This window comes from Schistocerca gregaria, chromosome 1 (assembly GCF_023897955.1).
Source record: "Schistocerca gregaria isolate iqSchGreg1 chromosome 1, iqSchGreg1.2, whole genome shotgun sequence".
Lineage (NCBI taxonomy): Eukaryota > Metazoa > Arthropoda > Insecta > Orthoptera > Acrididae > Schistocerca > Schistocerca gregaria.
In genome coordinates, this window is record NC_064920.1 from 525,975,439 (window position 1) to 526,000,552 (window position 25,114).

Consider the following 25,114-nt stretch of genomic DNA (forward strand, 5'->3'; position numbering starts at 1 on the left):
AGATAAATATAAAAAAGAGTTAGGGGAGAGAGAGTAAAAAATTGTTGTAAAGTAATTCAATCATGATATGTAACGAAATCTTTCACTAAAATGACATGTTCTGCACCGTTACGAAATGTATTCAGGAACTATGGAACAAGTATTAATCTAATCAAATTCAATCTAATATAATCTAATCATATTTTTGACTAGCCATGAAGAGTCATGAATTACCGAAACTTTTGCCAATATCAGTAACCAAATCTAATCTTGAAAATCAAAAATGAAAGTTTTTGTAATAAACCGGGACTCCTATCAAAACTCTTTCGTTCCTGTTAACTAACCACGAAAGATGTCTGATTTACCTCAGTACAGAAGTAACAAAGTGTGTATGCATTTAAAGATGAAGCACATGATGTGAAGTTCTGTGACGGAGATACGAACCCAACACGTAATCGGATTGTTAAGTAAGTAAAATCAAATGTTACATACCGGTTTTTCTTAGCAGCTACTAGGTGTTTGAATCTAAAATAAGGATACAAATTTTGTGCCTGAGCGACAATCGAACCGCACACCTACCATCTTTCTTTGTCATCCACGAATATAGTTTAAGTATCAATTGCTTACTCACCAACAGTAAGATGTGTGCATGTTTGACCAGAAATAACAACACCCATTGCGAGCGTTGGCAACACGTGAACAGACATTAAAAATGCACGTTAATTTTCACTAGCAGGCCAGCGTGCACATGATAGGGCTTGAAATGAAATTATGAATACTTTTGTACTGGTTCAGGATTCGGACCCAAATACTTCCCTTTGGAAGAGACCTAGGGAAGATTGCAGTTTTGGGAAAAGGAAAGAAATGATTGAACTATACTGTTACGAGAGATTCAGATCCACGAAAGAGGAGATACGAATTCGAATCGCAGTCCAGCACCAAATTTTTCAACGTCTCTAGCTCAATCAAGTACAAGTAAAATACGAGCACTTTTCCATTAAATGGCTATCGGTTCATTAAATAAAATAAAATTTTCTAATGTAATTAAGCTTACTGGCGACAGTATTTCTGTTTACCAAGACTCCGCCTATGTCATTTCCCAACGTAAACCAGCTCTGTCCAGTTGGTAACGAAGTAACATGATGTTTAATACGGATTCTGGATTATAAAGTCTCTTGAGGTTACCAGAGGTAAAGTAAACCTGTTTGTACCTCTTAAAAGTGAATCCTTGAACCCACGCAATGCACCTGTGATAGTTCGTTCCACCATACTATTTTGGCCAATTTTCTCAGCCCCAGGAGTGTGCTGTAACGGATTATGTGCTTAGCTTACAATATTAGTCACTGTGGAAAATTAGTTCAAGAAAATCCACTGTGAAGTGTGAAGTTACCGGATAATTCGATTATTACCGTCATTATTACTATCATTTTCTTCATACCGCTGCTGTAACACTTGTGCTTGAAGATCATTTATTGCCTTTCGGTCATTATTGAAGTAGTTGCCCAAGAACAGGTTCTTTCCTTGTCTACGGAATCCTTTCCGTGTTAATATCAAACACCAGCAACTACTCGTAGATTATATTAAAACTAAAGTAATTGATGAAGACGTTACTTGATAACAAAAACGGGCTGCCTTTCTTCATTTACTTGCGCCTAGAAATGGCTGTTGAATACTGTCAAACCGAAAGCCAAGGTTACTGCCTTCTGATATACGTCGCTGTCGGTTCTTCCATATGATTTTGTCGACGTGACCTGTTTCAAGTTGTGTATGACAGAGAATGTTTTAGAAAATCAATTTTTTTCCCTTGTAATAAACAGAAATATCTTCATTCTAAGCTATCCAAGTTCAAAGTTTTTGCAATGTTTTTTCAAATTTAATATTCGCTTCTATGATGTATGAAAGTATTTCACAGTTACAAAACCCGTATCAGACTCATTGACCTTACACTTAGTCGCTGACCATGAATTCTAGCTCAGAGTGACGCCAGTTTAAGTAAGCTAATGTAGCGAAGACTGTTTACCAGTGCTCTTTCTCACCGGGAAATATGCAATTCACTCATTAGGCTCCGTAAGTACACTGGAACAGTAATTTCAGTATGTATGCAATGCATACGGATTGTAGAATTTAGTGGTGCTTTCTCTTTCACTTCTGTATACAATATGCCTGACCTTAACGGGCCCTTTATCGTTACAGGCCCTGGGCAGTGCAACATCATACTGACAACAGTACTGCGCTTATACTGACATCCTCACTGTTCGTTTTACCTGATTTTGCAATCATTTAAATAAAACAATGCGTCAGAGAACGGCCAGTAAACGATTCACAAACCACGATTTAGTGCCGTTAAGATGATTTCTTTAATCATTGTCGCAGCTGAAGGAATTTAGTTTCTTCTTAAATTGTCTTATGCAGCAACGTCCACAGATATCTCAAATAGGAAAAGCTCTTTATCCAGGTACGAAGGCTGTAAAACAAACTTCCCACACTATGTGTCAGGTTGATATTTTCGTCTGATAGCACTGCGTAAGTATTTTATCCAAGAGGTATCACAAGTAGTGTTCCTGTAGCTGTGGGAATCATTGGTTGAAAACAAGTTTAAAATCCATGGTTACAGTACTGCTAAATATTCAAAGTGATTATCGACCTAAGTCTGAGTTCATCCACAAACTGAGGCGTATTTATAATATTGAAGCTAGACTGTGTATCCATGTCTTCTTTGAGTGGGCTCTGGGATACGTTTACACATACATATACAATACTATGAATACTTCGAACGCTACAGTTAACGTTGCTCTCATAAAATAATTTTCTTTTTTTTAAATTCTTCTGGATCTTCAGCGTGCAATATGTGTTGTAGACAAAGCCTTAGACAAAAAAATTGACCTCCGAGTCGTTCACGTAAGGTGGACAATACAGTCGTGCTCCCCTCAGAATTCTATGTCCCGCAGCATGCTCGATCTGGCAACTTTGTATACTGTGGCACTTCCCGGAGGAAGACTGCAAATTCTGGGTTTCCAAGAATACATAACTTTATTTATGAAATGCCATATTTGCACACCTCTGAGTATGACACAACATACCAGTTATACACTGACCCATTCGAAATCTAAGTGGGTAGTATTTTATTAATTCGTGCCGAAAGAGGCACAATCGTGTACAGATACGCAGTTTTATTAAAACAGACTGTCGTCGTAAGGTTATCGTGGGTAGTTTTACTTCATTTCTTATAATACAGTGCAACGATATACGCGAATTCTCTGATGATGTCTATAACAGTCTGACAGTGCACATGCAGTTTATTGATTGCATGCATGTAGAAAACTTGTACTGAGTTAAAGCTGTCAAACAAGGTTTTAAGAAGAATAAGAAGAATAAAATGCCACTACCACACGACAGCTAATGTAGAAAATACGTTTCTGATGTATTTTGGCACGATCCGCTCTCCCCATACATAATACAAAAGTTTTGTGATGCACCTGCTGCCTGGCCATCTATTAAACCTGAAAAGAAAAAGATGTCACAGAAGCTAGCCCTTTTTCCACATGCTACTATTTTGGGTTGAGAAGTGAAGGGAATTATGTTCAAAGTTCCATTAGATTGATAACTCCAGCAGACAGAAGAACTGTGTTTAAAAAAATGTAGAAGTGAATGTACTCAAACTGGCGACATCTTTTCTACAGTGTGCAATGCTTACCGTTACACGTAGCTACATCCGCTCCATAAGTCAACAACAGTTCCTCCAGAACTTCTGCATTGCACAGTGCTGTGAGATAATGCATATGGCTGGATCTAGACTTTTGAGAGACAGACAGTTACAGCTTTACTTTTGCACTGCACGACATTTTCGGCAAACAGACAGCACTTTAGAGTAACTCAAGAGAAAAAGAACACTTCCTATTTAAATTTCTGTGTCCTACACAGTTGGCAGTGTTGTGCAGGTGGCAGTGATTTCATTTCGGTGATTACAAAATTGAGTCGAATGTATGCACTGGGCAGCTGAGGCACCTAGTCCATGGCGATTCGGTCAACCAAGTAAATGAATGTACTGAATATGCTACAAACCACTACAAGGAGCCTTTGTGTCAGAATTCTCATCCAGTGTGGTGAACGGGTTTACCATAGAAAAATGACTCATAGAGAAGAGGATGTGGTGGTCTGTTGGATTGGTGAGAGTTTCACATACTTATGGGTTGAGTTCGATTCCAACTTCTGCTGATGATTTTTAATAGGGAGAGACAGATTCTATTCTCTTCTAGCTACAGCAAGTGAAAAAGGTATAATGAAATTGTGGTCTGAAATTCACATTAAACATGATATTCCTTCTCTTCCAACTAGACTTTGGATTGAACCACAATAAAGTCAGGAGTGGCGACATGTAGTAACCTTTCTTATACTAGTTAATTATTTCCAGTGACGAAACAAACGCTATGTGGGGTCACAGAAAACTTATTACATCTTTTATTTGAACTTTTGTAAGTAGAAAACATTGGTTCTGAACTGGGAATGCTACTCACACCACCCTTAACGCGGAATTTGATTCCTTTGTGACAATACAGTTCGACTGCAATTTGTTGTTTGTTCAAAACTGCACATTCCTCAACAGCTCCTCATATTGCTCGTGAATGGTTTCGAATCCGGGCCCGGCACTAAAGTTTTCATTACGTATTATTAAGCTGTAGCATGAGAACACCTATCTGCTGGTGGTTAATAATTCTGATTTTTAATGTAGTTTAATTCGTTGACAGCACTAACGATATCTGACGTTTTTGACTCCCAGTGAAACACAGAACTATTTGTGAGATCACAGTGAGTTCCAGGAAGTTGTTTCGAGCTGCTGGTGGAGAAAAATTCAGTAGTTGACGTCTCTTCGGGTGTAGCCAACAACGATATGCGTGGTGTTCGATTACCAGTCAGCACTGAACTCTTCATCGTATTATTTCTAGTTCAAACACGCTCACATGTCGCTGCTGGTGCATTAAAGCCATATTTAACTTTCGTTTTCTCTAGAATATAAGAGTGACAGGTGCCTGGTTTGAGTCTTTGGAAGGAAAAAAGTAATGTTTTGTAGAGTCATTTCAGTTAAAACATTTAGCTACTGCCAAGAAAATTCGATACGTCACAGTTGATCGTGCTTCGGTAGCAATCCGATTAGGTTCTGGGTTCGAATCCCTGTCCAACACAAAGCTTTACCTCATAACAGTTCAAGTGAGTTACTTGTGAAGAAGCACTATTTAACATCTCTGGTAGTTCGTTAACAGGGACAATAAATGCTGGGTAGGAATTCGCGTCCGTTAAAAATGTTGAAGTTATGAAATATAAAGTTGATATTTGCTAACTGATACTGTCTAAAATCGAGCTATATCACTCTCTGTATGCCTAGTCAGGAGTGACTGTTAGTTTCCGTCCGCAACATCTGCAGTTTAATGTGGACAATTGTAACATCAAATACACAGATAAATAGTAGTTTAAGAACTAGAGACATATTCTATGCTTCTCAAACCGTAAATATAGGATGTAGATGCTTACTTTCCCTTCTTCTGTGTAAGTACTCATCGACAGAGCCAGTAAATATTTCTTCCGTTCCATTTGATAACCAGTACACAGTAGTCGAAATTTGAAATAATGATTCGTATCAGAAGACACGCTACATTTCTCACGAATGTGTGGGCTAACACGAACTTGCTCAGAGAGGTAGCGTGAAAAATTTGCAACAGTACGCAGTGAAAATCGACACTGCAAATCTGCCCCAGCAGGGTGAGTCCCACTTTGAGTCTCTGGGTATTCCCACTGTCGTTCGTTTAATGTGCAGTTTTCCATCCCAACTCTTATTTACAGTAATACATTGGACAGGTAGCATATCTGACAGTGTTTCCTTAAATGCTACGTTTCTGATCAACAGTAGCACTGCATGATGCATGTACCAGATACGAAAAAAAAAATTGTTTGTAAATTCGTAAGGGACCAAACTTCTGAGGTCATCGGTCCCTAGACTTACACACTGCTTAATCTACCTTAAACTAACTTATGCTAAGTACAACACACACACACACACAAACCCATGCGAGAGGTAGGACTAGAGCCTCCGGCGGGAGGGGCCACAGAATCCGTGGCATGGCGCTTTTTTTCCCCTTATAGTTCGTTGTATTACGTCGTAGCTGACGTCACATGACAACCGTTGAAGGTTGTTGTTGATCCCCTCACTTAGTTTTTTATTACAGAGACCAGCCAGCTCTCTGACCGAACACGCTGATCTATCGCGCCGGCGTCTCCGCGCGGCACCAGATAAACATTACGCAACCGTTTTAAGTCATTGTGGACGATGTTATTGACGATCAACAGGACGTAATGCGGGATACGCCTACATCTTTCTTTTCAAGTGCCATTTACTAACAATAACAGCTTATCATGTGGAACTAATACACGTTTGCGTCGGAAACATTTTGACGTCGCGTAATGTGACGTGTTTCGTAAGGCACTCCATTATGCAGCAGACGTATCTAGTAACGCCAAAGCTTTTGTGTACTTTGTGAAAGAACTGCTCGTAGGTGCAAATATGAATTAGAATCGTGTCTTGAAAGCGTTGTCTAAAACGATACAAAGAGCGCTTTGTATAATGCAGGCTTAAGAAAGTAGAATGACGTACTGAGAAAATTGAGGTATCCTTTTCGTGTTTCAAAATTACCACCGGCACGTGACCCAAGACTTATCCTTTAAACTAAGGAGGTGGGATCACAGTCTCCTACACTGCTGCGTGAGGTCCGGGGAGAACAGCTGGTGGAGCAGCAGCACGGAGTAACTCAAGGTCTGCGCATTTCGAACATTCGTGTTATTTGTCACTGACTTAAGCTTGTTATCTCTTACTCGCTTCTGTCACTCTATGTCGAATCTCATGAGAACTGTATCCTCTTCTTCACTCTACGACTTGTCAATTTGATAAGCTTTGAGTTCCTCACATTCTTGTTAGTCTTTCAGAATGTGTCACGATTCATAGTGGCGTTTAAGACTTATCCCGTTTTCGAAATTTTAGTTGTAGCGTTCGCCGCGTTCATTTCCTGAATACCACAATTCAGTATGTGGGATGCCGCAATACAAGACTGCACCCCAGATACTCTCCCTGTCTCTTAACCACTCTTCATCCGTATTTCTTCTAATATATGCTTACCAAACGAGCTGGTTCCTTTTGCTTCTTTCTTTCATAGCTGTGAAGGATATATGAGCATGGGACCGATATTTCCGTTCTTTAACTTCTTTTCGTCATGCCCACCTCTAGAATTTGCCGTCGATTCTGTTAATTCTTAGTTGACATGCAAAACTGAGAACTGAGTACACAGCTCCGTCAATTTTTGTGTTACAGTATTACTATTCATTTGTTGAATTTAGCTCTGCCTCCGATCAACTAAGTGTTGTAAGCACCTGATTTAGCATTCATTTTTAGCATGAAAAACAAGAGTCTGTATTTAATTTCATTAAATTTCACAAACACTTTATCTTCAACTTTTAATACTGAACGCTTGCTCCTAAAAAGTGTACCTCACTTCTTGTTGCCATTGTTTCCTTTCCAACTGTCACTAATTTTTAAAACAAAATCTCATTTCAAAGGACATTCATGTAAGCAGAAGAAGTTCCAACGCAACCACAGCTACGTGGGAACAAAATATTGGCACACCTTTTACAGTACTTCTAGTAGATGTCTCCTGCAACAGCCTTTTAAATCTTTCAAGTTTTATTCGTTAACGGAAATATTGAAATTCTTCAGTAGGAATTACCGCGCTCCATAGTCTGTAAAATGTGATATAGGATGCAATGCAAATGTGGAAATATTTGATCTTATATTGAAATAGAAATATTGAAACGGAGATAAAACAAAAGTTATCCTCCAGAGCAAGACAAGAACCATGAAACTGCTGGTTGAGTGGAGCTACAAACTAAAATAATTTCTAAAGCCGAGTAATGTATGTTTCTCCGTCTGTCTTTTATTAATCTTCAAATATTTATCGTTTCAACGAGACATCAAATAAATATTAGAAAAACATCATTATAATATTAATATTACTTTAGTTTGTGTGTACCTGCTTTTACATCAGATACACGGCTTCCTCAAGTCAGATAAATTTCTTTTTGATCGGTGTTAAATTCTGGAAAGAACAACACGGGGTGGAGGGAAAGGCATAAATAGACTTCAACAAGCAATCATTGTGACACTTTTCACACAGAGAAACTTCTTGTTTCTTTTTTAATTATTTTTTTTTAATTTAGTGATACCTGAGCACATGTCAGTCACTCTGAAGGAAAAAGGTTTGTTGATCGGCTTGTAATAAAGGATGGTTCAACTTTTCCAATAAAAATTGTAAAAAATCAATAGTTCTCTGGAAGTCAGACAGCAGGCTGTCTACACTGTTCTGTAGGAACTTGTGTCCAAAAAATGGCATTTGTTGTGCTGAATTAACGGAGTCCGAATTACGCTCGAGCATTACTCTCTGTACATACGTTAATGACTACGACGTATATTAAGAATACACGGCACTTCTCTGCTTGCATCCACCGTAACCGAGCATATGAGGACCTAGGCAGAACAAGTAATCAAACGTTACACACATCATTTACGCGAGCCTTCAAGGTTTGCTCGATTCGTGTAACTTTAGGAACAATGTCGCCGTCTTCAATTACATCACAAGACATGACAAGTAGATGTGCATGTTATGGTAACTTGTCTTGCTCAATTTTTGTTTAACCAGTTCCACGCCAAGATCTTATACTGTTTTATAAGATAGATAAGGAGTACTATCAAGGAACAAGCGAGAAACCGCTTCATAGGGATAATCACTAACCAAGTTCGGGTGTGATGTGAGGATCAACTCTGATTTCTTAAGATTTAGTTTCAGGTTTAAGTTTTCTGATGACCTTATTATTGAACAAAGGCAGTAATTCATGCCTTATATGGCAGAAACGACTTTCTTAGGACTGGCATATAGGTACAGATAGATGTCATCACGGTACTAGTGACAGGTGAGAAATGATGATGATATTAGTAAAGAAAACTAATGAACAAAGATCTGAACCCTAAACGATGCCTGACGTCTTCATTCTACAGATGACTCATTGATACATGTTTTGTTTCTGAGATATCCGTCAAGTCTTACCATTAACTTTTTTTGTTTTGACTGATTAAAATGTCCCTTCATGTCTATCCAAGTCTCTTCTGACAGCATCAGTCACCCATGTTGATGCAGTAATTGTGCTGTGGTGTTTTCAAAATCCCGATCGACATTTGTCATAGGTTTTATGAATTTAAGTCAGTTCATGACTTGATGATATATGATGACCTCTAAATCTACGAATAGTGTGCAGTTCAGTTCATACTCGTGTTACGCTTTGGACTACATATCACATAAAGCTTTATATGCACTCTGTAGTAGTAGTAGTAGTAGTATAATCGTTACTGAAATTTAAGCTATCTGCGGCCAGTGGAATAATGGCTTCGGCAGCGTTTTCAAGCACGTCTACACTCACTACATCCTAGCCCATCACCTCAAAAGAGGTTCTCAACTCGACTTTCGTTCGTTGATAAGGATTATGACACAAAGGCATCTGATCCATAATTGTTATGACATAAATATATTATGAGTAAGAACTATCTTTGTTTTGATATTCACACTTATTTATCAGAGTGATTTGAAAGTCCATTTCATTATAAGCTCGACAAGCAAAGCATTAGCACCAACTTAAAAGAGGACACTAGTCGCTTTGGAGATTATCTACTGGGCGATCATCTGACACTCTACCGGCGGCGTAAGTCACAGCAATTAAGTGGTGTGTATGTGTTGATTTGTTGTAGGTAATCTGTGCAGTAAGATGGGTAGAATGGCTGGAAGCAGCTATGGTGTTTGTACATCTCTGTCACCACATCGCGAATGAAGCTGCCTGATTTGTTGGTGTATCAGTGTGCACTGCTACACGTATATATAAGGAATGGCATTCATTTTCAACCATGTAAGTCGGCGTAAGAACGGTGGTCATAAGAACAACCTAAACGACATGGACCGGAGACGAGAGTACGCATTCTCAATGACAATCGGTTTCAAACCCTACGGAAATTGCTCCTGTTCATAAATGAAGCTTCGTCTCAATCCGTTTTCGAGCAACATTGTGAAGGGAACTGCGTTAGAAACCTATACCTCCAACGCAGTCTTTCCTCACAGCGACACATGAAGCTCCATGTGTTTAGTAGTATGGATGGTGTACTTCAGACAGGAGCGAGTTCTGTGATGTATGGGTGGTGTTATTCATACCATGACTAAGGTCCACTCGTTAAGGTTGACATGAACATGAATCAGGGTGTTTATCTCAAGACTTTCGCTAATCAAGCGTTTCCCTCCCTTCTACATCCCGATGATGAATATTTTGCAGACCCTCCCGCCTTCCATGACGACATACGTTTCTGTTTTGACGAACACTCAGGCAGCTTACCGTATCCCCACTGGCCCTTGAAATCACTCTGTCTTACTCCCATAGAAAATGTCTGGAAGTATTTGGAATGTCGGGTGGAATGCCGGAATCAACATTTCCTCAATTGCGTAGCTGTACGAGATTTAATAGCAATCGATTTCCTCAACTGGATATGGCATGAAAGAAGAAACTTATGGGTTGTCTCTCTCACCCAATTGAGGCCACTATGAGGGGGGAGAGGTGGCGTTACGGGGTATAAGAATGGTTTCTGCTGGGTATAGGTAATATCTTGTCCAGTGTCCTTACTTGTCATGCTGACTGAACCTTTGGTCGTTTAAAAGCTCATACAGTATCCTGAATAATACACAGGGTGAACATTAATATAACCGACAAACTGCAGGGACGGATTCCTGACTGGAAATGGATAGAAAAAGGTCGTATGAACATGTGTTCGGAAAACTCTGTCTGGGATAATGCGTGTGTGATACGTTTCCTTATTCATCTCAGTTATTTTTTCTAACATCATTGGTAGTCATTTTGGATAATCAAGGTGATCCGAGTAGCACTATATTTAGATTGCGAGTTACGCCATCGAAGTATCATTCAAAGAGTAAACCCTGTTTTCCAAGATGACAACGCCTATCCGGAAAAGCATGAAAACCTACAATTTTAGATATGTAACTAGGTTCTTTTCATACATCCAAATTTGTCTTCTCCTAAATGTTGGTTACTCAGTATATCTATATTTATTTTTCTTTCTACTTTTCACGACACGGGCTGCATGTAAGTACAGGAAGGTTAGGTAACACTCACGCTATTTGAGCCTGTTTAGAGGGAAAGTATTTACTGTATGTGCAATCAACTTTATAGGAATGATGTTTGTACTTCAAACAACAGCTTTTTTTTTTCAGTAGTGTCAGTGTCATGAACGGCCGTTAGGCGCCGGTGCTGGTACAGCGACTTAGAGTCGAAATACAAGCGTCCGAGTGAATGACGCTTGCAGATAGTCAACATGAATCTGGACGAAGTGAGCACGGATTTATTCGTATTGTCGTTTCATTAAAACATTAGCAATAGTTCTGCTACACATCGAGAGTATTGACGCGTTAAAAGAATACGAAGAGGTCTTCTTTCAGAGGCAGATAACCGGATTTGGCCCCGTATTATGTCCGGCTGCGGAGTAATCTGAAGGGCAGGGTTTTTCGACGGGAAAGTAACACACGTTGGAGGTGTGACATAATCATAGATATAGAGGTAGCCAATATTGCACCTGAAATGTTTCGTGCAGAAGTAGAGCAACCTCTTTTGAAGTTCGAGGCTGTCGTGCATGTGGTTGGCCGTCACCTTGAGTGCCGTTCGTAACCTGGAATGTAAACATGGTACGCAATAAACAAATGTTACCTTCTCAAGTGGAAATTAAAGTGTGTTTCTTTCACTGGTTTATTCATTATTTCTCTTCCAAACGACCTTACAAACGTTTGCACAACGTTTCGTTGTCCTACCATCACTCGTTCTTCATACCGGCCCTCTCAAGCAGCGAAAGATTAATTGTAGTCATCCTAAGAGTTCAAAGAAGAGAGCTTCTGTAAAGTTTGGAAGGTAGGCGCCGAGGTATTGGCAGAAGTAAAGCTGTGAGGACGGGGCGTGAGTCGAGCTTGGGTAGCTCACATGGTAGAGCACTTGCTCGCGAAAGGCACAGGTCCTGAGTTCGAGTCTCGGTCTAGCACACAGTTTTAATCTGACAGGAAGTTTCAATAAAGGATCTGTGTTTGTATCTGACAGCTTGATGGAGAAGGCGGGAAGTGAAGAGCGCGCGCTGCTGGGTTCTGGAGCGTCCCTGCGCCAGCTGCTGGGCCTGTGGTGGCCCCAGACGGGGCGTGGACGCTTCCGGGCTGCCGCTTCCGCCTCCTTCTCGATGCTCGTCGTCGCCTGGCTGCCGTCTTTCACCGCCCTAAAGCTCATCATGGACACCTCACAGGAGCTGGACGAGATCGCACTCTGCTCTCTCGTCATTTTCGTCTCTTTCGGATTTGTGACCAAGGTAGGCATCAACATTTCGTAAGAGCTGGTCCACAGACCCGTCTACCTGTATGTGGTGACCTGCGACCGTCTGCCGACAACTCAGTCTTGTGGCAGAGTACTGAAGGAGCGTGGCTGTGCAAGCAGAGGTCTGGGTGAGCAAGCAGAATTGACGCTCAGGACCATAATCCCAATACCGGCAGACTTGTCCGCCAGACAGGTACGCGGAGCGATCTCCCTGAAGATGGATCTTAACCCATTAGCTACCATGATCCCCATTTGGGGATCGGCTAAAATATATCGAGTACTTCAAGCTTATTTCATTTTTTTTTATTTTACATTCATTTTCCCAATCTCCTTTTCAATGTACGTTGAAGAACAATAATTTGTCAATTCATTGATTAAGGGCACCTAACGTTAGCTTCAGTCTATGTGATACCTTCAGTAAACTGAAAATTAATTTGGTGTGAAAACTTACACTATGGTGGTATTTTTTCATGACACGTGATGTGCTTATCGTGTGCCTTGCATATTGGTCACGCGACCTCGTTTTATATGGTGGGAGACCGTATTTCAAAGCTCAAATTCACGACCTTGTAATGAGCAATACTCAAGCTACTCGCTCAATTTAGTCAGCGTACAACCCGCTCCACGCACCTAATCTGCTTTGCTATTTGTCTCATGCACGATGCGCCCGCAGTAATTACAAGTAGCGCATGGATCTCCACTAAGGAAGTGGACAGTGGCAGGGCGTTCCAAACAAAGAGCGAGATGCCTCTTAAAATCGCTGTAAATCACAACTTCTAATGGTTGATTGGTTGGTTGGTTTTGCGGGATGCTGCCACACAGCAAGTTCATGGGTCCCATCGAATCACGGAAGGAAGTCGGCCATGCCCTTTCGAAGGAAACATCCCGGCATTTTCCTCAAGCGATTTAGGAAATCACGGAAAAGCTAAAACAGGATGGCTGTACACGGGTTTGAATTGTCGTCCTCCCGAATGCGAGTTCAGTGTGCTAACCACTGCCTCACCTCTTTCGGTCTAATGATTGTTGCTTACTTATTAATGTTGCTGTCACATGACTTAGCTTTTCGAGCGCCATATTTCATATTGCTCTTATTACGTGGATCAGTTTTGAGTTAATTAGAATTCGTGTAGTCATTTGTCTTCTCTTTGGTTTCATGTAACACGCTGTGGTTTCTTCTCCTCTGGCAACCTATATCTCAATGCAGCACTTACTCTTACAGCCGTATATAATTAGTTGTATAAATTTCGACCTCTGTCTTCCCCTACTAATTTTGCCCTCTACAGATCTTTCAAATTACCGCATCCTTACTCTTCCAGAATTTATTGGCTAATTGCGAATTCCATAATGTCATCCGTGTCTGTACAGATCTACTAACCAGTAGTGACATATGAAAATTTGTGCCGGACTGCACCTCGAAACCGGATTTCCCGCTTATCGTATGCGATCACCTTAACCATTTTGGCTATCCAGTAGTGCACAGATTGCTGAAGTGGTTAAGCCGACTGCTCGGGTTCGAGTTCCGACCCAGCACAAATTTTCATGTCACTCTCGGGTAGTAGATATGTACCTACACAGCTGACGTTATGGAATTCGCAGTCAGCGAATACATTTCGATGTGTTTCGAATGCTGTGGGTCGTCAGCAGTGTCTGTTCTTTCAGACATTCACGAAAGAAACTAATTCTCAGTTGGCGTAACGCATGTCCTGCCATCCTGTCGCTTCTTCAAGTTTGTGTCTTCGTTGTATTCCTTTTCTTCACTAGTTCTGATTTCTTATTTTATCAGTCCATTCAATCTTCAGGGTACTTCTCTCGAACCACATTTCAAACTCTTCTATTCTACTCCATTTTGTTTTTTTACAGCCCATGCTTCAGGAGCACGTTCTCACAAATTTCTTCAACAACTTAAGAACTATGTTTCATACAAATAGACTTCCTTCAACTATAATGCTCCCTTCATTTGTTCTAGATTACTTCTTACATCTTGTTTCCTTCACTTTTCACGTGTTATTTTGTTACAAGGCATCGCAATTCCTCGACATCGTCTGCTACGTCACCCCCAATTTTGGTGTACGTTTGTCGCTAGTCCCATTTCTGTTGCTCCTCGGTACTTTAGTTTTCTTTAGTTTGTTCTCAGTCCATATTGAGTAAGAATAGACTGTGTATTTAACTCAAGAGGTTCTGCAATTCTTTCTCATTTTTACAGAGAACACCACTGTCCTCTATCAAATTTTATCATTAATATGTTTTCACCCTGATTTTTAAACCGATATCTGAAGTTTTCTTGTATTGCCTTGATTGCTTATTCGATATACATGTTGAACAGTAAAGGATAAATATTGTACCCCAGCCGTTTTAATCTGAGCAGATATTTCTTGGTCTCCTGTTCTTATTCCGGTCTTCTTGGTTGAACATGTTATGTCATACCCGCTTTGCCCTGCAGCATATGCCTATTTTTCAGAAGATTTTGAACATCATGCATCACTTTCCGTTGTCGAATGCTGTTCTTTCTCTATTTTTTCGCCGTTAGTCTTCCAAAGCTGTGTCAAACTCTCACCCTAATACTCGTCCACATATCGTCCAAGTTGGCACACAATTCTCTTTCCAGATTTCTAGCAGACACTTCCGACTACTTGTAGGTCGTCTGTCTGGTCTCTCCTGTGCACTTAACAAAGAAATTTTTATGCAATCTTAATGCTGACTGTTTCATGAGACATTAGTAAGAAAATATTGTTTAACCTCCTTGCGAAATAAAAGAAATATTATCAGCGTGGGTTGAGTGCCCTTCTACACTCTCTATGACCTACCATCTCGAATCTTAGAAAAGACTATGGGAACTAACATTTTGTTATGCACAAGCTTGACTGGAACTCCGAACACAAAGTAGCTTGAAATTTAGGATGTGTGAGACTTGCTTTTCTCAGTTAAAGGTGTTTATTATTATTTATTCAGACTTTAAGGAAGGTTAAAATTTAATAGTGATGAAGGTTTGGAATCTGATAGCAGGATAAACAGGAGAAGGGAATACAGAAGAAAAATGTAGACTGGAGCCAAGAAACGAAAGATAAGCTGTTTGGCAGAAATTTGTACAGAGCACAAATTAATCATTACAACACTCGGTTTAAGAATCATAAAAGACGCTGGAGGTAACGAAGGAAAGCATTAAATAATGACGATCACCACGACGAAGATGACATCTCTGATGGTGCAGCAACAATAACAAGTTTTTGACACCTCACCACGCCGATTCAACAAGTTCCGACAGGCAAAAGATGGGATTAATAAGCACTAGCCAGTAAGTTCTATCTTAACGACGAAGCATCGCATTTCAGTTTTCCACATTCGTAAGGTACATCGTCTCAGAATTATGCAAGCTTCGAGATAGGCATAATCAAAGAAACTCAAACTCTAAACTGCGTGTTGTATCTCTGCATTTCAAAATTAGAGGAAAAAGACGTGTATGTTGCAGGAACTCAAATGTTTCTCTGAATCTCTGTGTTGTAGCTGACCACAGTTTTTCAGTAAGGCTAATTATTGAAATACTGCTATTTAAAGAGTAAAAGGTAATACAAGCAAGCATGTCTCACATACCATATCAGTTGTCACTGATCGCTAGCCTCCTCGGAGATAGAACAGAACTCCAGCTGGGTGCTACTATAGAAGCTGCACTCTATTGTTTGCCGAGGTCCTAGATGTAATCCTGCCTATATTTTTAGTTCACCTTTGAAATCAAATACAATCTCTTGTCTCTGTTCCCAAAATCCAATATTTGGTGTCGATGCTCATAATGGTCTGCATGAAGATTAAAGTGATGAAGACATTAACGAAATTATCAAACAGGCACTCATGTTAAACTGAGAAAGATATTAATGAAATAATTAGACAGCCGCCTATACATGAGAGAGAACATTTGCTTTAGAGCAAAGTAATTCTGTTTTATTTTACGGAGATGCAATTGAAGAATTAATGAAATTATTAGACTAATGTAAAGATGTGTGTAGTAAAATTTTTTATCGAAAGTATTTACTTTGGAAGATTTGTTTTTTATTACTACAATTGATGCAATTCAAAAGGATAGTTTATTACCACAAAAACTCAACAACTGTGCACTGTTACGCTAAGCCCATGAATATGAGGTGTAATTCTATCCTCATACCAAACTTGCCGTTCCTTGTTTAATGGTACATAGAATCTCAATTCCATTTTTAAAAATGAGTCGTTTGCCGGTAACTCCTGTACTACTACATGCAAGTAATAATTACAAAGAGAAAGAGAGAAATCGAATCTGAGTAAGATTAGCAGAACTGATAAGTGTCGTCTCTCTTAGCACGTCAGTTGGGGTCTTAACAGACACGCCCACTGCAGAGATGTGAATATCCTCCTTAAGTCACTGTCTCTCTCTCTCCTTCTCTCTCTCTCTCTCTCTCTCTCTCTCTCTCTCTGTCTCTCTTCTAGGCCAAACAGCAAGTGACTGCACGTACGTATATCAATACAGAGCGCGCGAGCGCGCGCGCGCGCGCGCGCGCGTGTGTGTGTGTGTGTGTGTGTGTGTGTGTGTAATAAAATGGAATTAAGCTTTCCTGGATTACTTTGTAAGAGAGAGGGAGAGAGAGAGAGATAAATATGGCATGTTAAGGAGTGCAGCATTTAACGTACGAAGTGCAGAGATGTGTGTGTGTGTGTGTGTGTGTGTGTGTGTGTGTGTGTATGTTTGCGCACGGTCTTTGAAAATGACGCTAGTTCAAGCGTAGCTAATGTAAGTTTTCCGAAATACTGCATATCTTCGAACTTGGTGCTATTTTTACACAGTTCAAGTGACTGACCGCCTTACTTTGACACTAGACTGAGACCCACGGGTGCGGGGGACGGGAGAGTGGGAAAGGGGGGGGAGGAGGGCATGGAGTGCAATGCACAACTGGGCTAGTTCTACAATGTCGCCATTTTTATATTTCCCACCATCATTGTGTTCTTGAATTTGATTAATTTACCACACGGTTACCCCGCATTTTTCAATTTCATCTTGTATTTTTAAATTTCCCAGCACTACTGTATTATTTTCTTTAAATTACCTGCCAGCAGCATCTTGAACTATTTTACTTTCTCACTGCTGCAATCTTTGATTTTTTCGGCGACTGCTGCGTTAGTTACCGGCAGAAACCTGAACTATGAGTCAGAACATATAGATATACTGCTGATCAAAACGACGTTTCCTTGATTTCCCTAAATCTTTCCAGGTGAATGGCAGGATGGTGCCTTCGAAGCGGCCCTGCCGATTTTCTTCGCTGCCCTAAACGCAATATGCGTTTGTGCTCCATCTCTAATGACCTAGATACCGACGGGGCGTTAAACCGAATCTTTGTTCCTTCTTCTTCAAAAATACATTGTAAAGTTTTAGCTGCAGTCCTCACCCTGTAGCCAACCAACTTCTACCCAACACGAGCAAAATGTCCTGTCGTTACTCACGTAACTGACTCGCCTACTAACGGTCTTACTTATTTTCCAGTAGTAATACTTTAAAGTGATATTCCAGTCCTTTATATGGGCAACACTCTCTTCAGGATTTAGCAGAGTACTGAGTAATTTATTGTCTACTTTTCTGCTATTTGTCCTAAATTACAGATTATACTACAAATACGGGCAGTCTGCATAACGATCAGTAAGTTTACTACTACTCGCGTTTTAGACTGGATATGAAACTTGCTTATGTTTGCAGTCAGTCTACAAGTAACTACTATTACAGCTGTTGGTATTATCTGTTGGCAGGCCTCGTTCTTCATCTGCCAGAGCAACACTCTGCACCAGCTGCTGCAAGTGCTCCATGAATCGAGGCGTTTCAACAGCGGCCGAAAGGACAGTGAGGAAATACGGCGCCGATACCAAAAGCTGTCACGCCGCATGTATATCTTCATGCAGGTCTGGACCCACAGATTTCTATTTGGCAAATTATATTACACGTGACACAGTTCCGCGCGTGGAAAGGTTTTGTCTAATTAGTAATGACAGTTGATATTTTACATTAGATTAATGAAGAGAAGCAGAGTTCTGTAATGGAAACTATGCCTCTAACTTAACTTCTTTGTTTGAACTAGTCAGCTAAGTGATGGTTTTTACAGAAGTTGAGCAAATTAATGTGAATATGGTAGAAGGCTGTCGTTTCACATCGATATAGCGGAACATCTCCTGGGCATCGATTCACATAGATCCTGAATGATGTTCAACCGTTTCTGTATCATTCTTTGCAAATATTCATTTCCATTTCCTTGAGAAGTTCTGCAAGTGATTAGGGACCCTTAACTTACGTTTCCAAGTATAATTAATACTGAAATTTGACTTTTTTGGTACATCAACAGATAAATGTCTCTACGTAAACAATGTGAATAAAATAAAAGAAAGCTAAAATGTGACACGAACCACCAATGTTTAAGGGTGGAGCAGTTTGTGGACAATATAAGACTGATATTCCAGTAGCTGCCATAGTCCTTACGTTCACCCTCATGGAAGTACGTTTTAAGACATTCCAGTTGCCGAATTTGCAGCTTTTTGCTCAACGTGGCCAGCGTGTGCAATACCAGTGACTAACTAGCAAATCCTACATCTCTAATACTTCCAAAAAGAAATCCAATTACTCGCTTGTGTAACATGCAATCAGTAGTTGATTAACAAAAGTCGTGTGAGGGGGATATGATGATCTTAGAAGATGTAGTCACCTTCCGAAAATAATGATTGCGCCACTGACTGATCATGGTCATCTAAAACAACGTTTAGGCCTTAAAAGTTATAATTCCTTAGAGCGTGAGCAGAAGACCGCAAAAGATCACAATATGACAATCCAAATCATATGAGAACCTCTATCAAACTTCGCGATATGAATTAGACGCTTCCAGTGGTTTCGCCAAATTTAAAGCGTTCTCCGGCGGAGAATAGCGTAAAAGTCGACTCGATGAGGCACCTAAAACGCTCCCTTTAGCCATCAGTTGCGGTTTCTCTTCTGTTGTACCACTGAAACCTCTTGTGGTTTGTACTAATTTTGGCGTTTCGACTCTATGCAGTACCGGCAGCTCTGTTTCCGTTGCCACTTTCATCAAGAAGTAAGTTTAGTGTTTTTTCCTGTATTTCGTGTTAAACACGAATTCTTCGTTATCCTTATCACATATACGATTCTTGTTACAGATGCTACTATTAAACAGTTGCTGACAAATTGGTCCGGTTGAATGTTGTAAACAGCCTCCCACTATAATTCGTTGATTCTTAACTCGCGGTGATTGGAAATGTGTTAGGGATCATTAACAGAGAGAACAGACGTTGCTTTGCGTCTTACCCACTCTTCTCGTATAGGGTGCCTAATGGACGTTGCGTTCTTGGAACGCTATACAACAGTTCCAGCAAATGACATTAGTAGTTTTATTTCTATAAATCATGTTGACAACACTTAACTTTAATGTACGAAGGTGTCGCAAGCGATTCGCGACATGTAACATAAATCCGCCAGCCGCGGTAGCAGTGCGGTTCTAGGCGCTGCAGTCCGGAACCGCGGAACTGCTACGGTCGCAGGTCCGAATCCTACCTCGGGCATGGATGTGTGTGATGTCCTTAGGTTGGTTAGGTTTAAGTAGTTCTAAGTTCTAGGCGATTGGTGACCCGAGATGTTAAGTCCCATAGTGGTCAGAGCCATTTGAACCAACATAAATGCGAGCCCTCGCTATACACAGTGTTCTTGCAAGTTGACACATGTCACTGATAACGGTTCCCGTAGCTAGGCCGCGCTAATACTCCGTGAATACTTTCCACTGATGTCCGGGCGAGGCTGGCTGGAGCGGCCCTTATATTCACTCCTTATATTCGCTCCTGTCGTGGTGCGGTCCTATTCCGGGCACCATTGGCAGACATCGTCTCACCGCCTTCTCTGGTCTTGCGTTCTTCGTCTTCGTTTCGGTGCTTGTCGTTATGCCAGACCACTTGGTACGAAACCTGTCTGGGTTTCCTAAAACAATAGAGCGACTCCTATCTTTCTGGAACATTAAAGTCATCAGTTGTTCAAATTAACCGAATTGGTTGCTATGAACGGATAACAATTCATACAATTTACTTCGTTTATTCGTTTCATAAGTAACAAACCTCATATCAGTGGTTAGAGCCAAACAAACTCATTTTCTCCGAGTCGTCTGTCTTCTGGCTGGTTTGGTACGGTGGCAACCTCTTCATCTCACGATATATGCTCAGTTATGTGTTGGGTGCACACGAATCTCTGTCGTCCCCTTAAATTTTTACCCTCTACAGCCCCCATACTACCATGAAAGTAATTCCCTGATGTCGTAAATCATGTCCTACCATCCTGTCCCTTCTTCTTGTCAGCGATTGCCACGGTGGCCGAGTGGTTCTAGGCGCATCAGTACAGAACCGGCGACTGCTGCGGTCGCAGGTTCGAATCCTGCCTCGGGCATGGATGTGTCTGATGTCCTTAGGTCAGTTAGATTTAAGTAGTTCTGAGTTCTAGGGGACTAATGACCTCCGATGTTAAGTCCCATAGTGCTCAGAGCCATTTGAACCATTTCTCAGTGATTTCCTTATGTTCGTTTCTCCGCCGATCTTACAGAAAACCTCCTCATTCCTTAACTTATCAGTCTACTTACGAGGGCTGTTGAATAAAGAATGATCATAATTTTATATAGTTATAGTTTCTCACCGTAAAATTTGATCTTATGATATTCTGTTAGCTTAATATGCAACAAACACGTCATAGTAGTTTCCTGGTTCCCGCCTGCCAGAGCCAGGCAAAGTCAGACATACAAAGTATCGCCTACCGCTGCAATGGATGTAACACACGAGGAACAATATGCGGCTTTGGAATTCTGCTTTCGTCTCAACAAAACTTCAGCTGAAGCCTATGCAATGTTTCAGGAGGCATATGGAGAGTCTGTTCTTCCCTACAGCACACCTCGAAGGTGGTTTAAAATGTTTAAAGAGGGGAGACAATCAACTTCAAAGGTAGATGGACCCGGTGCTCCAGTTACTGCTCTTTCGGAAGGAAACATCAACACTGCTACTGTCATTGTGAGAGAGGATCGACAGATTACCTTAATATCACTTTCTGAAATACTGAACATTTCATTCGGTGCCACCCCCACATTGGTGACAGGATAACTACACATGACACGTGTTTGTGGGCGATGGGTTCCAAGACTATTGATTCCCGAACAAAAGGACGTTCGCGTGCACGTCTGCATGCAATTAAAGTTGATGTTAGAGGAAGATTAGGAGTTTCTTTCAAATATAATCACTGCTGATGAAACTTGGCTACATCATTTTGATCCTGACAGCAAACAACAAAGCTCGGTGTGGAAAAGGTCATTCGTCTCCAACCCCAAAAAAAGCAAAAGTGGTAGCTTCCGCTGGGAAAGTTGCGGTCATCTCATTCTTTGATATTCATGGAATGGTTCATCAGCATGTTGTGCCTACACACACATCAGTAACTGGACAATACAACAGGAACGCCCTGAAAAAATTGCCCATATCCGGCGCAAAAGACCACATTCCCGTGAAGCAGGCCGGATGCTACACCACGATAACGCGTGGCAGCATATTGCGGATGTTGTTGCTGAATATGTTGCAAAAATCATCGTGACGTGCATCCCTCACCCTCCCTATAGTCCAGATTTAGCTCCATGTGACTTTCTTCTATTCCCTAACATGAAGAAACGACTTCGTGGGAGGCATTATCAATCGTCAGAAGGAGTGGTGAAGGAAGCGGAGGCGATATTGTAAACGGTTTTCAGCATGTATTTGAAGACTGGCAGAAACGCTGGGACAGGTGCATCGCATTCATAGGAGACTACTTTGAGAAGGACCATCAATATGATGAGGATGAGTAAAGGAATGCTGTCAACAAAAAAAATTATGATCATTATTTACTGAACAACCCTTGTACATTCGGATACACGTAGGCTACGTATTTTAAATACCTAACTACATATGCTATATGTAAATGGGAAACTTTACCAAAAATCTAGAATAGTTCTTGGCCAATTAACGTCAAATTTTTACACGATACTCTAATATAGAATGATATGGACATAACACATTTATTTTTTTAGTATATATGCTGTATAAATATACATGTAACGTACAAAGGGGAAACATTGTTATCAAAAACCTCGAGAAGTTCTTGACCAGTTATCTAAACTAGTTACAAGATACTCTAATGAACGTTCGGACACAGGCTATGTACAATTTAACGTTTACAATATATAAATATATATGTAATGTAAAAAGAGGAAATATCATTCCCAAAAATATCGAAAATTTATGCACAGATTTACTGCAAATTTGTACGCAATTGTCTTATGAACATTCGGACAAACATATGCCATAAATTTTATAATATATAAATGAATGTGTAATCTATAAAGGGGAAATATTGTTACCAAAAATTTTGAAAAGTTCTTGACTGATTTACTCCAAATTTTTACTCGATATTCTTATGAACATTTGGGAGGACACAATCTGAGGAAAGTCCGTGTTGTGCTTTGCTGTGAAAATGTCCGTTTTCTTTTCACAGTTAGTTAAACTGTTCCTCCCATATATAGGGGAGGAGGAGATGTCGAGGGACATCCAAAGAGGAGAGAAGGAGATAAGGATGTATGTCCAATTTCCAGATATACTTAGGAATTGTGAAGCATTGCTGGAATCGGCGTTATTGTATATTACTAATCATTCCCTATAGCTAGAGGTCTGCGCGGATGCGGATATCCGTGGATATATCCGCGGATATCCGCGGTATTTGTTACTTGACAGATAAAATCGCGGGCGGCGCGGATATCCGCGGGTCATCTGCGGATAATGAGCAAGGCATCTGCCCAGTACATATGTTGCAATGTTAGTTCTAAACTTCAAGTCTGTTGACATTCCTGGAATATTGCAGGGCCTGGGTAGAGCGGATATTTTTGGTCCTTAGCCCCTGGCTACGACCGACGTAGCTGTAGCCAAGAGACCTGCGCCTAATCCGTTTCCGCAACCGTGTCTTTCGTGTGGCCTGTGAAGTGCTCTCTAGGTGGCAAACCTGTCCACTGTCTACCAGACAGGTGCCCGTTGCAATTTTCCGCTGCCTTCAGTTGGCGTTTTGTAGTGACCGAGTGACAACGTGCATCGTAGCAAATATCAGTTAGAGTTCTTTCTTCAAATAGACACCATATCGATGGATACAATTTCGTGTAAGGTGAAAAAAGGTGATTTTACATTAGTGAATGAAAACAAATTGAAATCGCCAATTTGGAAAAAATTCTCATACGTATTTGATGGCAACAAAAAGATAAAAGATATAGTGGCTTGTTTTGCATGTAAAAAAAGTTTATTCCTACACTGGACGCAAAAGTGTAACTTCAAATTTGCTAAAACAGTCGTGTGAGGCGCGACAAAGTAGCATAATTACTTATTTAAATAACAAGAGAGACGCGATAGTTCCTGAAGTTCCGCCAAATTTGAAGACAGCCGCGACAGAAAAACTTATCAATCTTCTCAGCATAGACATTTTACCATTCGAAGTTGCGTGTGGATCTGGGTTCCTCGAGACGGCACAGTTTCTTATTGATGTGGGAGCCAAGTACGGTGCAGTGAGTGCTAAAGAACTGCTACCCCATACAACCACTCCTAATTTTTATAACCACTGATTTTGTTGTCACTCTTCGGAAGACGTCAATTATTGCTGGCAGTTTAACTTTTTCACAGGTGCGCCAGTGTTTTGCAGTGAAGGTCTAATAGTATAAATATTTTCACCTTGAAATGACGAAGACTGAACGCGTAAGCTATAATATAATCATCAGCTGACATCAATGGCTTCAAAATTTTACACATCCTAGCAGTGAGTACAAAAAAACTGTCGGTAAATGATGCAATGTGCCAGTAACAGCTTAAAACCATCGTCACTTTAGCTGCCTTGGCACAAGAGCAGCGAAATACACTCCTGGAAATGGAAAAAAGAACACATGGACACCGGTGTGTCAGACCCACCATACTTGCTCCGGACACTGCGAGAGGACAATGATCACACGTACGGCACAGCGGACACACCAGGAACCGCGGTGTTGGCCGTCGAATGGCGCTAGCTGCGCAGCATTTGTGCACCGCCGCCGTCAGTGTCAGCCAGTTTGCCGTGGCATACGGAGCTCCATCGCAGTCTTTAACACTGGTAGCATGCCGCGACAGCGTGGACGTGAACCGTATGTGCAGTTGACGGACTTTGAGCGAGGGCGTATAGTGGGCATGCGGGAGGCCGGGTGGACGTACCGCCGAATTGCTCAACACGTGGGGCGTGAGGTCTCCACAGTACATCGATGTTGTCGCCAGTGGTCGGCGGAAGGTGCACGTGCCCGTCGACCTGGGACCGGACCGCAGCGACGCACGGATGCACGCCAACACCGTAGGATCCTACGCAGTGCCGTAGGGGACCGCACCGCCACTTCCCAGCAAATTAGGGACACTGTTGCACCTGGGGTATCGGCGAGGACCATTCGCAACCGTCTCCATGAAGCTGGGCTACGGTCCCGCACACCGTTAGGCCATCTTCCGCTCACGCCCCAACATCGTGCAGCCCGCCTCCAGTGGTGTCGCGACAGGCGTGAATGGAGGGACGAATGGAGACGTGTCGTCTTCA

The 25,114-nt window shown here is 41.2% G+C and overlaps 1 protein-coding gene across 1 annotated transcript in view; it reads left to right on the plus strand.

Annotated features, from left to right (window-relative positions):
* The first annotated feature begins 12,211 nt into the window (after window positions 1-12,211).
* LOC126279787 (odorant receptor 43a-like) overlaps window positions 12,212-25,114 on the plus strand; it is a 55,343-nt gene continuing 42,440 nt past the window's right edge. Inside the window, exons 1-2 of the mRNA XM_049979709.1 lie at window positions 12,212-12,466; window positions 18,232-18,381. Coding sequence (XP_049835666.1) covers window positions 12,212-12,466; window positions 18,232-18,381 — 405 coding nt within the window. The remainder of the gene's footprint in view (window positions 12,467-18,231; window positions 18,382-25,114) is intronic.